This window comes from Motacilla alba, chromosome 4 (assembly GCF_015832195.1).
Source record: "Motacilla alba alba isolate MOTALB_02 chromosome 4, Motacilla_alba_V1.0_pri, whole genome shotgun sequence".
In the NCBI taxonomy this organism is placed as follows: Eukaryota; Metazoa; Chordata; class Aves; order Passeriformes; family Motacillidae; genus Motacilla; species Motacilla alba.
The window spans coordinates 58,286,089-58,301,123 of NC_052019.1; the positions used below are offsets into that span (position 1 = coordinate 58,286,089).

At 37.7% G+C, this 15,035-nt stretch overlaps 1 protein-coding gene across 7 annotated transcripts in view; it reads left to right on the forward strand.

Annotated features, from left to right (window-relative positions):
• Positions 1-15,035, forward strand: part of DCLK2 (doublecortin like kinase 2) — a 79,122-nt gene that overhangs the window by 43,548 nt on the left and 20,539 nt on the right. For 4 of the 7 annotated variants that reach the window (XR_005256896.1, XM_038136499.1, XM_038136500.1 and 1 more), the window contains exons 3-8: positions 192-294; positions 2,626-2,724; positions 4,015-4,062; positions 7,612-7,706; positions 13,603-13,675; positions 14,648-14,756. Coding sequence is in view for 5 of the 7 variants with exons in the window: in XM_038136499.1 (XP_037992427.1) it covers positions 192-294; positions 2,626-2,724; positions 4,015-4,062; positions 7,612-7,706; positions 13,603-13,675; positions 14,648-14,756 (527 nt within the window). In the remaining 2 variants the exon portion in view is untranslated. The remainder of the gene's footprint in view (positions 1-191; positions 295-2,625; positions 2,725-4,014; positions 4,063-7,611; positions 7,707-13,602; positions 13,676-14,647; positions 14,757-15,035) is intronic. The other 3 variants (XR_005256897.1, XM_038136501.1, XM_038136502.1) reach the window with 1 other exon arrangement.

The window sequence follows — 15,035 nt, forward strand, 5'->3', positions numbered from 1 at the left end:
TTTTACATTCTCGGCCCTGATGTTTCCCACGCTGCTAGAGATCTGACGTACTGAGGAACTGAAGGGCTTGTGTCATTACAAATGAACGTTAAGGTACCACTGTGAGAAGGTAAAGACAAACTTATTAATTGTTGCTGTCTAATCCAAGATTTAGTTTTGAACGTACTGCGTGTGTTTATTTTGCTGTCCAGGTAACGTGCTTGCAGGACTTCTTTGGAGATGACGATGTCTTCATCGCTTGCGGGCCAGAGAAGTACCGGTATGCGCAGGATGACTTCGTGTTGGATCACAGTGGTAAGACTGCACATCCTGAACCCACTTAAATAGGAAATTCCCCATACCATTCCCCTGTTCAACCCTTAAGAATTGTGTGATTCAGGGAAATTTACATGGGAGGATGTTTTTCAATGAATAAAAAAGTTTTTTGAAACCATCATCTGGTTTCTGTAAGCCTGTTTAAATGTGCCAACAAACCTGATCCAAATTCCTGCAGAATAGACACTGTGCCTAAAGTTACATGGAAAGCAGAATTGAATAATAAAATGTTCTGTCATGGATCTAATGCATCTAAAATCTGTTAACGATGTTTGCTTTTGGCATCTGTGGCTGTAAGATGATTTCCATACTGCTTTCTTCATGAGATTTTTGAAATATCTCATATGTAGCCATGCTCATTTCCAGTCTTAAATTATCCTGCCAGACAATTCACACATTCCAGTCTTGTCTGCAACAGACCAAGTGTTGGCCTTGTATATATTTTGAGGTTATAGGGGACGTTGGGTAGGGAAGGAGGTGAGACAAACTGGGACTTTGTGCCCTCCTGTCTGCGTTGGGCAGATCATGAATTGAACTTGTTTGTGAAAGTTGTTTTTCTGTAAAGAAAAACTTTGCAATGTAAGTTCAAGGAAAAGGCAGTCCTCTACCAGAAAGTTTTGGAATTGTCTTGAAATATCAAATCATAAAGATGATGGGCCTTTTTCCTCATGTTCATGGAACTGTAGAATGGGTTGAGCTGGAAAGAACCTTTAAAGGGCCTGTCAAGTCCAACCCCTGGCAAGACCGGGGACATCTTCCAAAAAAAGTTTAGGTTGCTCAGAGCTCCACTGAATGTTTCCTGGAGTGAGACATCTATCACCTCTCTAGGGACCCTATTCTACTCTTTCACCTCTTGCTCATTAAAAAATGGCTTCCTTATATTTAGCCTGAATCTACAGTTTTTTACTTTAAAACCACTCCTCTTGTTCTATCACTACAGGTCCTACTAGACATGGGTTTTTTTTCTGTCTTTATTGTTAGAGCTGTAGAAACACTCTGATTTTCTTTTATGAAAAAAAAATAATTTCTAGTAAAGAAAACTTGCCCCGGCAAGAATAATCATATTATTCCAGAGGAGCTTCACATTGTGAATGAAGGATTTAAATTTTTTTAAAATAAAAACAACAGCACTTTCTGTTCCTGTAATTTTTACACACATCATTATTTGGTTACAAAATGCTCAGTTGCAGCAGGAAGTACAGATGTATATCTACCCGCTGGCCTGTACATTTGGATGGATGGAGGATTCAACTGCCTCCCATTCTGCTGTTCTTGCTAGGGTGCTGCTTTTCCAGAACTGCTTGATTATGTTGAGTCAATTAGTGTGGGGGTTAAAAAATACCAAAAGGGTGGTTTTTAACATAGTTAACAGCTCAAAAGTTACTTTATTCTTATGAAGGAATGGAAGAGCATGGTTGTATTGAATCACAATGCAAATCCTAGTCTGGGCTTAATCCTAATTTCCCTAGCAGATTTTAAGGCTGTAAATTTGCTTTTCCCACTACACAAGGCACAGACTAGTTGATCTCATTTCCTTGCCTTTTTCTCTTTCTTTCCTTTATCTCTTCAGCTTTGGTGATCCCTGCTTTCTCTAATAGCTCTAGGGGTCTTTATGGATAAAAGCAGGTTATATACATGACTGGCAAGGCATGCAGCTCAACTTCATTTTTTTACGATGACATGGCATCCTAATGATGACGTTGGCATCAGGGACAAAATAAGGAGAGAAATTTTTGATCCCGTTTGGAGTATCTGCTAACAATGCTCGCCGTAGTGATTAAAATGTTACCAAAATGGCAATGCATGTGTGCTCATTGATTGCTTTCCCAGTGTGGTTGTTATTTATATATATATGTGTAGACAGTAGTCTGTTGTTTCAGCCATATGGAAACAATAGGCACTTTTCACCTGTTCAAAAATGGGTCACAGCATCAGTTTTTTAAAAAAGAAGGGAAATAGTGCTGGCTGTGCAGTTGCCCAGTATGGAAGTGCCATTACAGCAAGAACCTTGGCATCAGCATATATACAAACTTGAATTGTAGTAATAATCCAGCCTCAAGACGTGAAGAAATATTATCTGCAGAATGTCATATCTGTCAGTACTGCGTAGCTCAAACAGGTTTTTATGGTGAGTAGGTTAGAGTTGTGAGATGCTCTTAAAAATCTGTTTGACTTAGCTGGGCAAAGATGTTCAAAAAGTGCTGGTCGTATTCTGGATGACAAACAGCCACACAGCCAGGTGCCTGTGTGGAGGGAGCCTGTGCACTGAACTGTTGTCAAAACCCTTGACAGAGTTTGCTTGCTTTGTAGAATGTCGTGTTATGAAGTCTTACTCCCGCTCCTCTGCCATGAGGCACACTGCATCCAAAAGTCCAGGACCTTCACGTCGGAGCAAGTCCCCTGCCTCAGGTACTACTGCTAGGAAAGAGCTGAACACATCAAATACACTAATTTTATTTTTTTTTTCTAATGGGGTGAAAAAAACCTGTTGGCTCTGTCTGTAATACAAGTGTTTCCAGAGGGGAAAAACCCCATTTTTTCATTTTGTCTCACAGATTTAATACTGATCTAAAAGAAATTTGCAATTTTATTATTATTTTTTTTAATCCTAGGAAGAAATATGGTTTCTATTTTTTAATTACAGGCACATGTAGTTTCAGTTTATGAACATTGGAGTAATTTGTGCTAATTGTGCTCTTGGGATATGTTTTCAGCTTGGCACTTGATTTTCCTGAAAACTATTAACTGCAGGGTTATGTATATGGTTAGGTTCATGTTCATTGAATCAGAGTATACCCTTAAATTTTGAATTAGAAAGGTTTCTCCTATACACAAATGCTATCAAAAATACAGGCCTTTGCTGGTTCAAGTAATTTTAGGAGATGTACTGTACTGTGATTGCCCATTAACAGAGAATTTTTCTTCCTGTGCTTCTAGTAATTTCAAAGAGAGGTGTTCATACTGTGATTTTGCCACCAGTTTGGCTGAACACCATATTTTATGTAAATTTTATGTATTTACACAAGCATTTTATGTAAATAAAGGGAGAAACTTGCTTTTTAAAAATTTTTTCACCACTGCATTTAATTTCTAAATACTTCTTTTCCCCCTGAAATCAAACTATTGAATATGTAAATATATGATGCTCTTTTTTGAATGTAACTATAGATGTAAGCTTTTGTGTGTATTCAAAACTGTGACATGTTCCACATTTATTTTGCTTAATTGGTGCTGGTTAAAGTAATTTTATCATTGTGTTTTTTTCAAAGTGGAATATTAATAATTTGTTTATAAAGGTTGAATGTTTAACTGGAAAGCTTCAAAGGAGGATTGCAGAAAAATGTATCATGAAGGGCAAGTTCTGCAACTGATCTACATTTCATGCAATTCTTTTACCTCCAGAGAGATGATGTAGAATATCTATCAGCAGTGAATTTTATGCAAAGTATTTAGATATCAGTGCTGTCATTCCCATACTCATTTCTACTTAGACCCTCTTTGGTTTGGTTAATTTGAAAAATGTATGCAAAGCGTGTGGTATTTATCCTTCTATTTACTTGCCTTTTTTTTTTGTTTTGTTTTTACATGTAGTCTTTACTGATCCTTTATTTACCTTTCTTCCTTCAATGCATGTTGAGAGTTGTTTATTAACTTCTTTCCTTAATGTCTTTTTCCTTTGTGTCAAATATATGAGTACAGTAAAGAGGGGTGGCCACTCCAGTGCTCATTCTTCAGCAAAATCCCCAGGTGAGCCATTACTATTATGGCTGTATATCACTAGTGTGTCTCCTCCCTCTCCATTTAGCTGTATTTTTGGTGCTGTATTTGTGAATGTGTTCAAGTTTGAAACACATTTTGCATTGGATGAAACAGAGATGAAATGGGTGTTGGATTTTTTTTGTTGTTGTTGTTGAGGTAGATAATTTCAGTGAAATAGTGCTTTTCAGTTGTTGGACATCTGCTAATGGTGTCAAAGTTAAATTTTTAAAGGTATAATTTGACTACAAGTAGAGAGCATTCTAAGGAGCAATACACTTGTATGTTTATTCTAAAGTATATTAAAATAGAACATTTCAGCCAGCAAAAAGACAGGTGTGAGAATTACTGAAAAAAAGCAGTGCAAAACCATCTCATATGTTTCAATTTTATGTGCAATTTCTTATTTTTCTTATTTTTCTTGTATTACTTCAGCCTAAATTCTAAAAAAAACCCTGAGGAATCCCTGAACTTTCAGTTCAAAGTCAAAGCATTTGTGAAACAAGTAACATACAAATTGATTAGAAAATAGATTGAGTCTTTCGGTCATACTAGAAGTAAACAATTTAGAAGTTATTACTAGATTTTAAAGTTTTAAACATTCCAGAGTGCCAAACATGTAGTCTAACATGCACTACTTCAGAATGACAGAAAAGTTTGGGGTTTTTTTTCTGTATATTCACTGGTATGCATGTGGAAAGAAACCTTAAAATAATTTATGCTTAGAAAATAGAATAAAAAGGTAATGTTGGCATACATAAGGAATAACCAGCAAATCCATAGCAGCAGATTTGTGCTGATACAGATTGCTGCATTATTGAGTGAGGGAAGAAAGAAAAGTGCTGCTCTCTGAAATAGCAGTGTCATGGCTCAACCTCAGCCAGAAACTAAGCACCACACAGGCACTTCCTGACTTCTCTGCTGCAGCAGGGTGAAGGAAGTGAATTGGAAGGGTGAAAGTGAGAAAATTCATGGGTTGAGATATGAGTTGTTTAATAACTGAAGTAACAATAGTAATAGCAACAACGATGTTGCAATGCGAGTAACAAAGAGAGAGAAATAAAACCCAAGAATGACAAGTGCTGTGAATGAGCAGCTGACTGATGCCATCTTGTCCCCGAGCAGTGTCCCCTCTGCCAGCATTCCCTCTCATTTTACTGCTGAGCATGATGCTGTATGGTCTGCAATATTCCCTGGATCAACTAGGGTCAGCTGTTCCACCTGTGTCCCCTCTCAGCTCATGAGGAGCAAAAAAGGCCTCGATGCTGTGCATGCTCACAAATCACAGGAACATCCCTGTATTAGCAGCACTTCCCAGCACAAATCTTAAATGTAGCCCTGTGCTGTGAAGAAAATTAATTGCACCCCAGCCAGAGCCAGCACAAGCAGTTGGCTAACTCCCTATAGATGCAAAATCTTTACATCTGGACAGGGCCAGTTCCAGCTTTCCCTGTTGTTGCAGATGCTTAGCAGCTGACGTGCAGTGGCTCTCTGGAGACACTGGCAAAGAGGAATCTGCAGACAGCTCTTTCCAGCAGGATCCTCAGCAGAATGAACTGTGTGTTCTATAGATGCACGAAAATTGGAAGGCACTTCTGGGTGTCATCTAGTCACACCCCTGGCTCAGAACCCCACCCTTCTCCACCAAGAATAGCTGAGATATTAGCAAAGAGCTACAGTATTGTCAGTGTAATTTGGGCTCTTCCTCCTTGGACAGTTTAGGGAGGGAAGCACGTTTTGTTGACCAGCCAGTTTCACTGGAACAACTTAGTGGTTCTGCCAATGCTTAAAGAGGATGGTAGTGACTTAGACAAGCATGCCTTACAGTGGTCATGTCCGGGAAGTAGAGACTTTTCCGTGAGCTCTATAAAAGAATCTTAGAACAAACAAAAAAATAAATTTCTTCCTGTGGTACTAGTTTGTCATTTGGAAGCAAACTCTGAGATATTTCTACTGAAGTATCTAACTTTTGGTCATGCAAGAAGCAGAAAACAGTAAGATAGCTGTCACTAGCCCTTGCCATTGTCACACTTGCAAATTCTTTCTAAAACAAGGATGCATTGGATATTCAGTGTGAATTGTTGAAGTCTACAGGAGGGTAGTGTGCTCTTAGATGCTTTCAGCTTCTCAAAAAAAACCCCCTTAGAACCACCTATTTTTCTTGCAGGCAAATATTGTTAAAATCAAGATGAAAATATCCTAAATACACTGAATACTTGTAAAAAAAAATACTAAGGTCTTGGTCCTGTAACCGAATTGGGAATATAAATCCAAGTTATCAGACTTCAAGATAGACTTATAGAATAGCTAAACACCAATCAGTTATATCTTAACATCATACACCAGAGAAGGAGATTTTTGTGAAAAACAGGGATTTGTGGAAGTGCAGTGCAGTCAGCCTGGCCTAGTGGCAGATGGGCTGCCCAGGTTGTAAAAAATAGTCCTTGCAAGGCATCTCCCATACTCAGATAAAGTTAGTGTGCTGGGTCAGTGGACACCTGTAAAATAAATCCAGTAGTTTAAGAAGTGATGACCCATGACAGACCTGAATATGTAAAGGAATTGAGCGGATTATTTAATTTGAAGCTTAGTTTCTGTTTACCAGGGTTGTCTTTTCTTTCTGGAAGAATAATTCATCACCATGCTATGAAGCATTTTTAGCTCTTAAATTTCTGCTTAGTATTTTTCTCTCCCGTGAAAAATGAGGATCAGCTGAAAAGAAATGATGTCTCATCATATAACATTGCATCATATTTGTGTCTGATGGACAGTGTACTATTCTCTCTGCATAATAAAATTTGTCAGTTTGACCTTTTTAAAAAATACAAGGACTGACCTCAGTTATATTCAATACACCAGAGAGATAACAAATGTTGTATAAGGCCTGTCTAAAAATCTGTCTAAAAATCTTAAAATGAATGGACTCTTTAAGACAAGAGGGAGAATATTATATATTTTCAAAAACCCTTGTACTTATTGGAAGCTCAAAAACAACCTACTAGCTTTTCTCTTGTTGAGGTTTTTTTCCCCTAAATCAACATTTTCTGAACTACTGCTAAAGTTTTCTGTTGTGCAAACAGTTAATTCTTCTTGTTAGAACTCCTGTTCTGTGAAACGTTCTACCTAGAGAGTAAGGCCTTGATCCAAACTGAAGAGGAGGAGGGTCAAATATCCTCAGAAACATTTTCTTTTATAAATTTTATTGTGTGATACCACAATTTATTATGCAATTTTTAAAGGCTATGGCTTTTTTTTTGTTGTTGTTGTTTTTCTTTGTTTCTGTGCCCAAACCTCTTCCCCTGGCAAAGGACAGAAGGGGCCTTTTTAATGTCTGGAATGACAATGCAATATTTGCGTGTCCCCTTGATCCCATATCCAGCCACATGAATTTTCAGGGTGCAGTTTTTGTGACATGCAAATATATACGTTATTCCTAAATACTGAGGACACTGTTTTGATCTCTGGTTGCAGACTTCAGTAATAACTTTTTATTTTTATTCATCTTTTCTTTCATTTGTTCATTTTCATTGCTTTGGCCAGTTAATGGAACCCCAAGCAGTCAGTTATCCACCCCAAAATCTACAAAGTCCTCCAGCTCTTCACCAACAAGCCCAGGCAGCTTTCGTGGACTCAAGGTAAGTGCAAGAACCATTAAACCCCCTAAATTTCATTACTGTGTGACACTGGTGCTGAAGGAAAAATAAAAAGCTATAATTTTGGAGAGTAGCCTTGCAAGTATGATTTTTGCTAATGTGGAGAATAGATCTGAAGTAAGATTTTTGTGTTTTGTTTAGGTTGAACACTCAGCTCAGGAAAGGCAGAGTGTGATGCTGGCTGGAATATGCCACTTTGTCCTCCAAATTTTCCATTGTTCTTTGGACTGCAGAAATCCTCCAAGCAATTTGTATCCCTTCAGCCTATAGAAATGCAGTATTGTATTACAGCCTGTAGCATTGCCCAAGTTTCATCTAAAGTAGACTTATTTCTCCCTGGCACCAATTTCACCCCTCAATCCAGTCTCCTGCCAGAAAGGGTTTGAGGGCTTCCTTTGGGAGCAGCCTGACATCTGGCAGATTTTTCTGTGTTGCACCAAGAGATTTCTCTTCCTCTCCCACTCCAGAGCTGGCTGCATTTGCAGTTCTTGGAGGCTGCTCTGTGCCTTTGACTAAGTGAAGTAAAAGGAACATTCTGGGTTACAGTGGAGCATCTCATTGCTGCATTTGTGCAGCTGTCCTTTCAAGGGGAATTGTCTTATGGAATCATAAATTGCAGCCTTTCTGGAAGCAGAGTGGATGGTTTGCACTGATTATTCTGATCAAGTAATAGCTCCTATTGGTGAACACAGCATTTGTGAAGAGGCTGCATAATTCTGTGGAAAACTGTTTTCTCCATTAAGAGTCTGGCTAAAGGACGTGATTTGAATAGTGCTCAGATTTGGGTTTTGACATGCTAATTGTTATCAAGTCTTGTTTTGCAAGGAGTATTGGCACTGGTTTTTGCCAGACTGCTTGTGATAATTCTAACAAAGGATTTTGATTATTTTAATTTATTTGTTTAATTTGTTTGTTTTATTGCTCAATTTCTAAATTAATTTTAAATTATATCAGTAGCTGGTTGGTTCAGTAATTTTCAAGAACAATAATAATTCTGACATGGAGAATTAGAACTGTGTGTCTTAAAATCTGTCTGGACAACTCCTCTACGGAGCTAACAGTAGAGGACACCAGAATCACTGGGCTTGAGGCTCTCAGCTGGTCTGCACTATATTTAACAAATGCTCTTTGGTCTCTTTTTAATGAAATTACAAGTTTAGAAACAAGATCATTTGCCTTGTTTTTTAGCACTGCTGCACTGTCTGCTTTTAACTGATTGAAGTTCCGTTAAGGCAGAGATAATTCTGGTGGCAGCAAGCAATTCTCACCAAACTGGACACGTCCCCTTTCCCGTTCACTTTCACTCAAGTAGGCTGCTGTATGTTTTCAATTTGGAATTTAATTGGTGCTGGGTACTAATGGGTTTTTGTGTCAAATTATTCACCCCCATACGACCAAAGAGAACAGCAAAACCAAATTAAGCCCCTCGGATCTGGTGTGTTACTGAGGTAGGGAGTACCTCATGTTTTATCCTTTAGGATGCATCTGTTTAGCAGTAGTGTCCCAGCTGAGCTCCTGAGACAAAAGATAGGGAAAGTTATCAGGGGAATTCCAAAAGGATCAAGTGTGCTGTTCAGTCACACGTATTTCTTGATTAAGTTGTAGAAGGACTGTTTTGGGGAAGCATAAAACCAGTAATGTGGAGGCATAGTTTTATGCAAAACCAGCTTCTTTTGAGAAATTCATACACCCTTTTGTGAAATTTGGGGTTTTTTGGTTACTCTGATGAGAGAAAAGGGGGAAGAGGGAACAATTTTATTATTTGGAGATTATTGCTTTTCCCTGTTGTTTAATAGTTCTTTGTTGCTAAGACTGCATTGCTGCACAGACAAACAGTCTGGCTTCCTGTGCTTGTATAAAGACTACAGCTGAATGAAAATTTTAGAGTTTTCTGTCTTTGGGAGTTCAATATTTTGAGTGATTTATTGTGCACAAATCATATATATTTGTTTTTATAGAGGGTGAAACAGCAGGACTGAATAATGGTTTTGTATAAGCTTGAGGCAGCATAAAAAAGGGAAAAAAAATCAGGGTTGATATTTCTGTTTCCTGTAAAGAGCAGAACATCAGAGCAGCTGCACTTGAACTGCACTTTAAAAACTATTTTATTTGAGAAGCCAGAGCAAAGTAAAATATTTTACTATAGATTAGAACCTTGATAAGCTTTTTGTAGTTTGACAGTCAATGTAGAGCATAAATGATAGTGCTAGTCATCAAGGCAGCCAACTTGCAAAAGTACTGACTGCAGCAGCAATTTCTTCTCAGTCTCAGACACTGAAGCTTATATTCTCTAAAGGCCACTATTACTTTAAGGAGAAGCCTCTTCAGTCCCCAAGGATTCTTTCTGCTTCACAACTCTTTTGTTAGGAGTGGTATGTTCAGGCACAGAGAATTCCTCACAGGAAAGACTCCTTGTGAACAGTTTATCTTTAAAGGGAAGGGCTGTCTCTCTGTCATTTCTGGCTCTTCCAAGCAGAGTGCCCTTGTGCTATTAGTTGTTCACTGTATACTTTAAGTCCAGCATCCCAGGCTTGCAGCCGTGTTTTAAATAGTGGATTTTGAGGTTATATTGAAGTCAGGAATTAAAGCTATGTCTTAATAATAGTAAACATGATGGAATTTCCCCATAAACCCAAATAAAAACCTTTATTCCAGTAAGAGACAAATGTGGATACCATGCACTCAATACTCTATATAGTCTTATTCAGGCTGTTTATTTTTAACAGCCCAGAATTACTCTGTAACTCAGCATTTCACTTAGCAGAGGCTTTGTTTCAAGGTGAAGATTTAGCTTTAAAAGCTAACAAGTATGGGCATGAAGTAAATGACTACTCTGTGCAGTGTTCTCTTTTGACCAAATGTGCTGAGTTGCTTATTTTTCTTTTGAATTCCAATGGAGATAAAATCTGGTGCATGGGTTAATAATAATAGTAATGGTGATTTGGTGTCACAGGACAGCTGATCAAGAAGAAGTCCTTTTGCTGTTCTGTAGGCAGTGGAAAGGTTTAACATTTTGCTTTGGTTCTAAGTGTACATTTCCATGCAAAGCTGTTATGGGTGATTTGACTCTTAGCTCTTCCGGTACATCTGTTACTCTGCCGACATTGTACCATAAAAAACATCCAGAGATGAAATTAAATTTGGAAATTGGTGTAACTTTGGAAAGTGGTGTCATAACTTGCTTATGCTTACTAGGATTGCCTTATTGTCCCCTCTTGAAATTAAGGACCACAAAGTCTTGCAATCTTTTTAAAAATAAAATAAAATCATCCAAATAAAGAGGCTTTACAGTTGAAGCCTTTCGTAGACTCAGAATTATGCTAAATAACTTTGTGTTTGAATTTGTTTGGGTGTTACTTTTGCAATTGATGGACCACATGACCAAAGTGAAAGGGCATTAGAACCTGATCCAACAAATAACTTAAGTACTTGCTTAACTTTCAGCAATTGAGTAGTCCCTTTTACTTCAACGAGGATGTTAATGTACTTAAAGTTAAACATGTGCTTAAGTGATTTGAAGGATTAGTGCCTATCTTCATCAAGGTTTTTGATCTCTTCAGTGCTGTACGAATGTGCTATGTGTGTAGTTATATGTAAAGATCATTTACATGTGATTATCCAGCCTAGTGACACAGGGGCCACAGCAGTTCGTAGAGGGATTCTTTAAGGTATGCATTTGGTGAATTTACAATTCATGTGTAAGGATCAAAAAAAATACTAAGTTTCTGTCTTACACGTTATGTTACTGTTAATAATTATAATAGTAAATACTTACAATATCTCTATGAAACACTGATTATATAAATAGCATTCTATTTATGTTCGGAGAATATCTTTTACTCCCTTCTTGCTACAGCCATTCAGGATGAATTACAATGGCGTAACCAAAGTGTCCCCAGATTTCAGAGACTACTACTGCAAAATTAATCTGCAGTTCCACTAAAATACTGATACTCCACAGTTAGATTCACCACCATCCCATGTAGCTGCCAAGGAGTTAGGTATTTTTTTCAATATGAAAATAATCCCCAAATGTTTCCACAAACATTCGTGTCTGGGCACTCTTAATCCTGAGTGCAGAGGTTTGCCAACCAAGGTACCATTCTACTGCAAGAGAATAATATGGGTTTGTTTATAAGGATCTGTGGATGCTTAAAAAATAAAATCCCACCAGCTGTGGAGTTGTGGCAGAGCTATGATTAAACATGTAATTTCAGATTCTTATCTAACACCTCAGCCACAATGGCAGGATTAATTTTATTTTATTTTTGTATTCATTTTAGCTTTTTTTCCTGTTAATGTTTACTTCCTTCTTGTGGTAAGAAGGAATGTGCCCAGTCATGCTCTGCCCTGATTACAAGACTGAAGGAAGTTGGAAATGTGGGCTAGATGTTCCCATGTATTGTCACTCCCTGAAAAACAAAACCAGATTACTAGTATTTTAGGCTGATGACTAATACTTGGCCATGGTCTGTTCTGCTATCTCTGCTTCATGCTTGAAGAAAATGTGGCCGACTGGTTAAGAGACTGACTCATGATTTTGTACAAATGTCATTTAACCCAAATGTCCTTTTTCCTAGTCCCTGTTAAATAGACAGATAACTCAGAAAGACAGCAGCCTTAACATAGCCTGGGTTTAAGTTATTAGCAAGGAGCAGAGCAGTAGCTGCCTGCTTGCTGTTTGGTGCTACTTCTGTGCCAAACGCTGGTAAACGTTGCTGTTTTAGGGGCTATGCAAAATTAAGTTGTACAGCTTCTAGTTACTGTACCTTTAGCTGATTTGGCAGCTCAGCTGCCACTAGAAACTTAAGCCTTCATTAGCATTTCATGAGCCTTTAGACAATATCCCTATCTGTCAGTTCAGTTCTTTCCCTGACAATAGTGTTAATGATTTAAAATATTCAGCAGTGTAACCAGACAATGTCAGCTAAAAGGCAAAATGCTGCATTTGCATTCCCGGTGTCTCGAAAAGCCATTTCAACAGACACTGAGCTTAAGGCAGAGAAGCATTTTAATCCTTCCTGTGGTGAGTGCTGAAAACCACCATAATGGCCCATGAAGAAAACAAGATCTGGAACTTCACAGAACAGCAAGAAATGTTACATGGAGGAGGAATGATCTAAACTTTATTTTAATTTCATGCAGCATCCCTAAACAACTGTAATAGGAGAGCTTATAAAAGTGGTGCACGGAACACATCCAGTATATTTTACTATTTATGGCATTCATTCCTATGCCTCCACCCCTTTTCAAAATAAAAACTTAGCATCGTTTACATCCCTGGGCAGTGTGACAGGATGACTTAAGTAGAATCATGAAGATTCAAATCCAGTATCAATTAAGTTGTTAGTGAAGGAAAATCAGTTTTCTTCAGCTGTCATGCTTGAAAATTATTTCGATATTTGTTATTTACAGTGTCACAGTTACTAAAACTGGATCTATGTCCGGATACATATCTGACATCTAACTTGAAATATTTATAGGTGTCAAAATATACACAAAAATCTTCACATCTATAATAGCCTAAAATATGGCTCAATAGATGGCTAAATAAATCTGATTATCATAGATGTACCTGGCTGCCTAGGCCAAAATTGCAGGTGTAGCTGAAAGGACTTTTCTTTGCTGTTTACTGAAATCTGTTCAACTGCTTATCTAAACAGAAATATTGTGGCTGAATCTTAAATTTGTACTAGTAACAATGATGATGAACTTTGAGAAATGAATGAAAAGAATGAAAATAAAATGGGAGTAGAAATGTAAACTGAATCTGTACAAATGTTTTTAGTGGTTTTCTTTTTTCAACTTTGCTGCTTTTCTATATGGCTCTTTCTTGTGATTACTGTCAGAAATTAGAAGTTCTTGTGTACTCCCACAGATCTCCCCACATGGTGGATCTTCTTCCAATGTGAATGGTGCACCTGAATCACTCCGTTGCCAGAGTCCCGAAGGTAGGACACCAATAACTGCTGGCAGTCCTTGCCAGAATTTTGCTGTGGATGACACTTGCATTAGCACTATCTGGTGGTTTCTGATGACTCCAAATAACTTTCTGTTTGTAGATGTTTGTTACCTTGTTGATTCACCTCGGAAAAATTTTCAGCATAATTCATGCATCAAGGCAGTAAAGTTAGGAGATAAATTTTGTTATTTTTTTTTTATCCATTGGTAGCATATTGCTGGACCTTGCTCTTCAATAGTCACTGTCAGGATTTGGCTGATTTTGAACATGACCTGCATTATCACTAGAAATGTGTATGTGGCTGGATTGAAAGAGGAACCCTCCTCAAAAGAGCTCATTGGGCTTCATCTCATTGGAGCCACTTGTCAATCGACTGACCTTAGCTAAATTAAACCTTTCATTCCTCATCTCTTTACAGGAAAGTCAATTATTTTAAAATATTTTTTATTTTAATGTTGGAGTAATGTTTTTTTATTTTAAGAATACTGAAATAAGCCTCTATCAAAATTACTTGAATTTTGGATGTTGCAGGAGTACCTGTAAGAACTTGAAGGAATTCAGCAGATAAAACTTTTTGGGTCTTTTATATGCATTGTAGCTGAATCTTATTTGCGTTTTTGCTTTGAGTTTGCAAAAAAAAAGAAGTCAAAAAAGTAATTTGAGGTCAGAAAATTTTAGATTAAGAACTTCTAACTGCATTCATTACTTTTAGAATATGGCTGTACAAAAACATAGCAAGAGGCTTATTTGTGTGTTCAAAGGTCCAATATCTTTGGGTTCATCTTGTTTTTCTTTACACTTGAGGTAAAACCAAGGGAATTGCAGTGAAGAAAACAGCTTACTTTTAAGTTTTGTTTTGCATTTGTGACTGTTTTTTATATGTGGAGCCCATTGGGGATATATTGCATCCTGCTGACACTTCTCTTCAGCTTGCATTATTGACTTCTCTATTTTTTTACAGGCTTGAATGGAAACAAGTTCTCAGGGTCATCTACCATTCTTGAGAAGTATAAAGTGGGGAAGGTGATTGGTGATGGCAATTTCGCTGTTGTAAAGGAGTGTGTGGAACGGTGAGCAAAGAAACTGTTCAGTCCTGCTGCTTATTGTACTGGATAAAGCCCTGTGCATTAACATAATTTCCTAGACAAATGCAATGAGATGAAAGCGAAGAGCAGTTGCAAAAATATGCACACACTTCAGGAGAAATAGGCATAGCAAAACATGCAGAGCTTCCTGTGTTTTTTCTTTCAGCAAAGGGATAAGAGAGCAGCAGAGAATCATGGCTTTTTATCCCACAAAATAAAGGAGGCGTCACCTTCTCATGGTGCCTCCTCAGGAAACCCCACAGC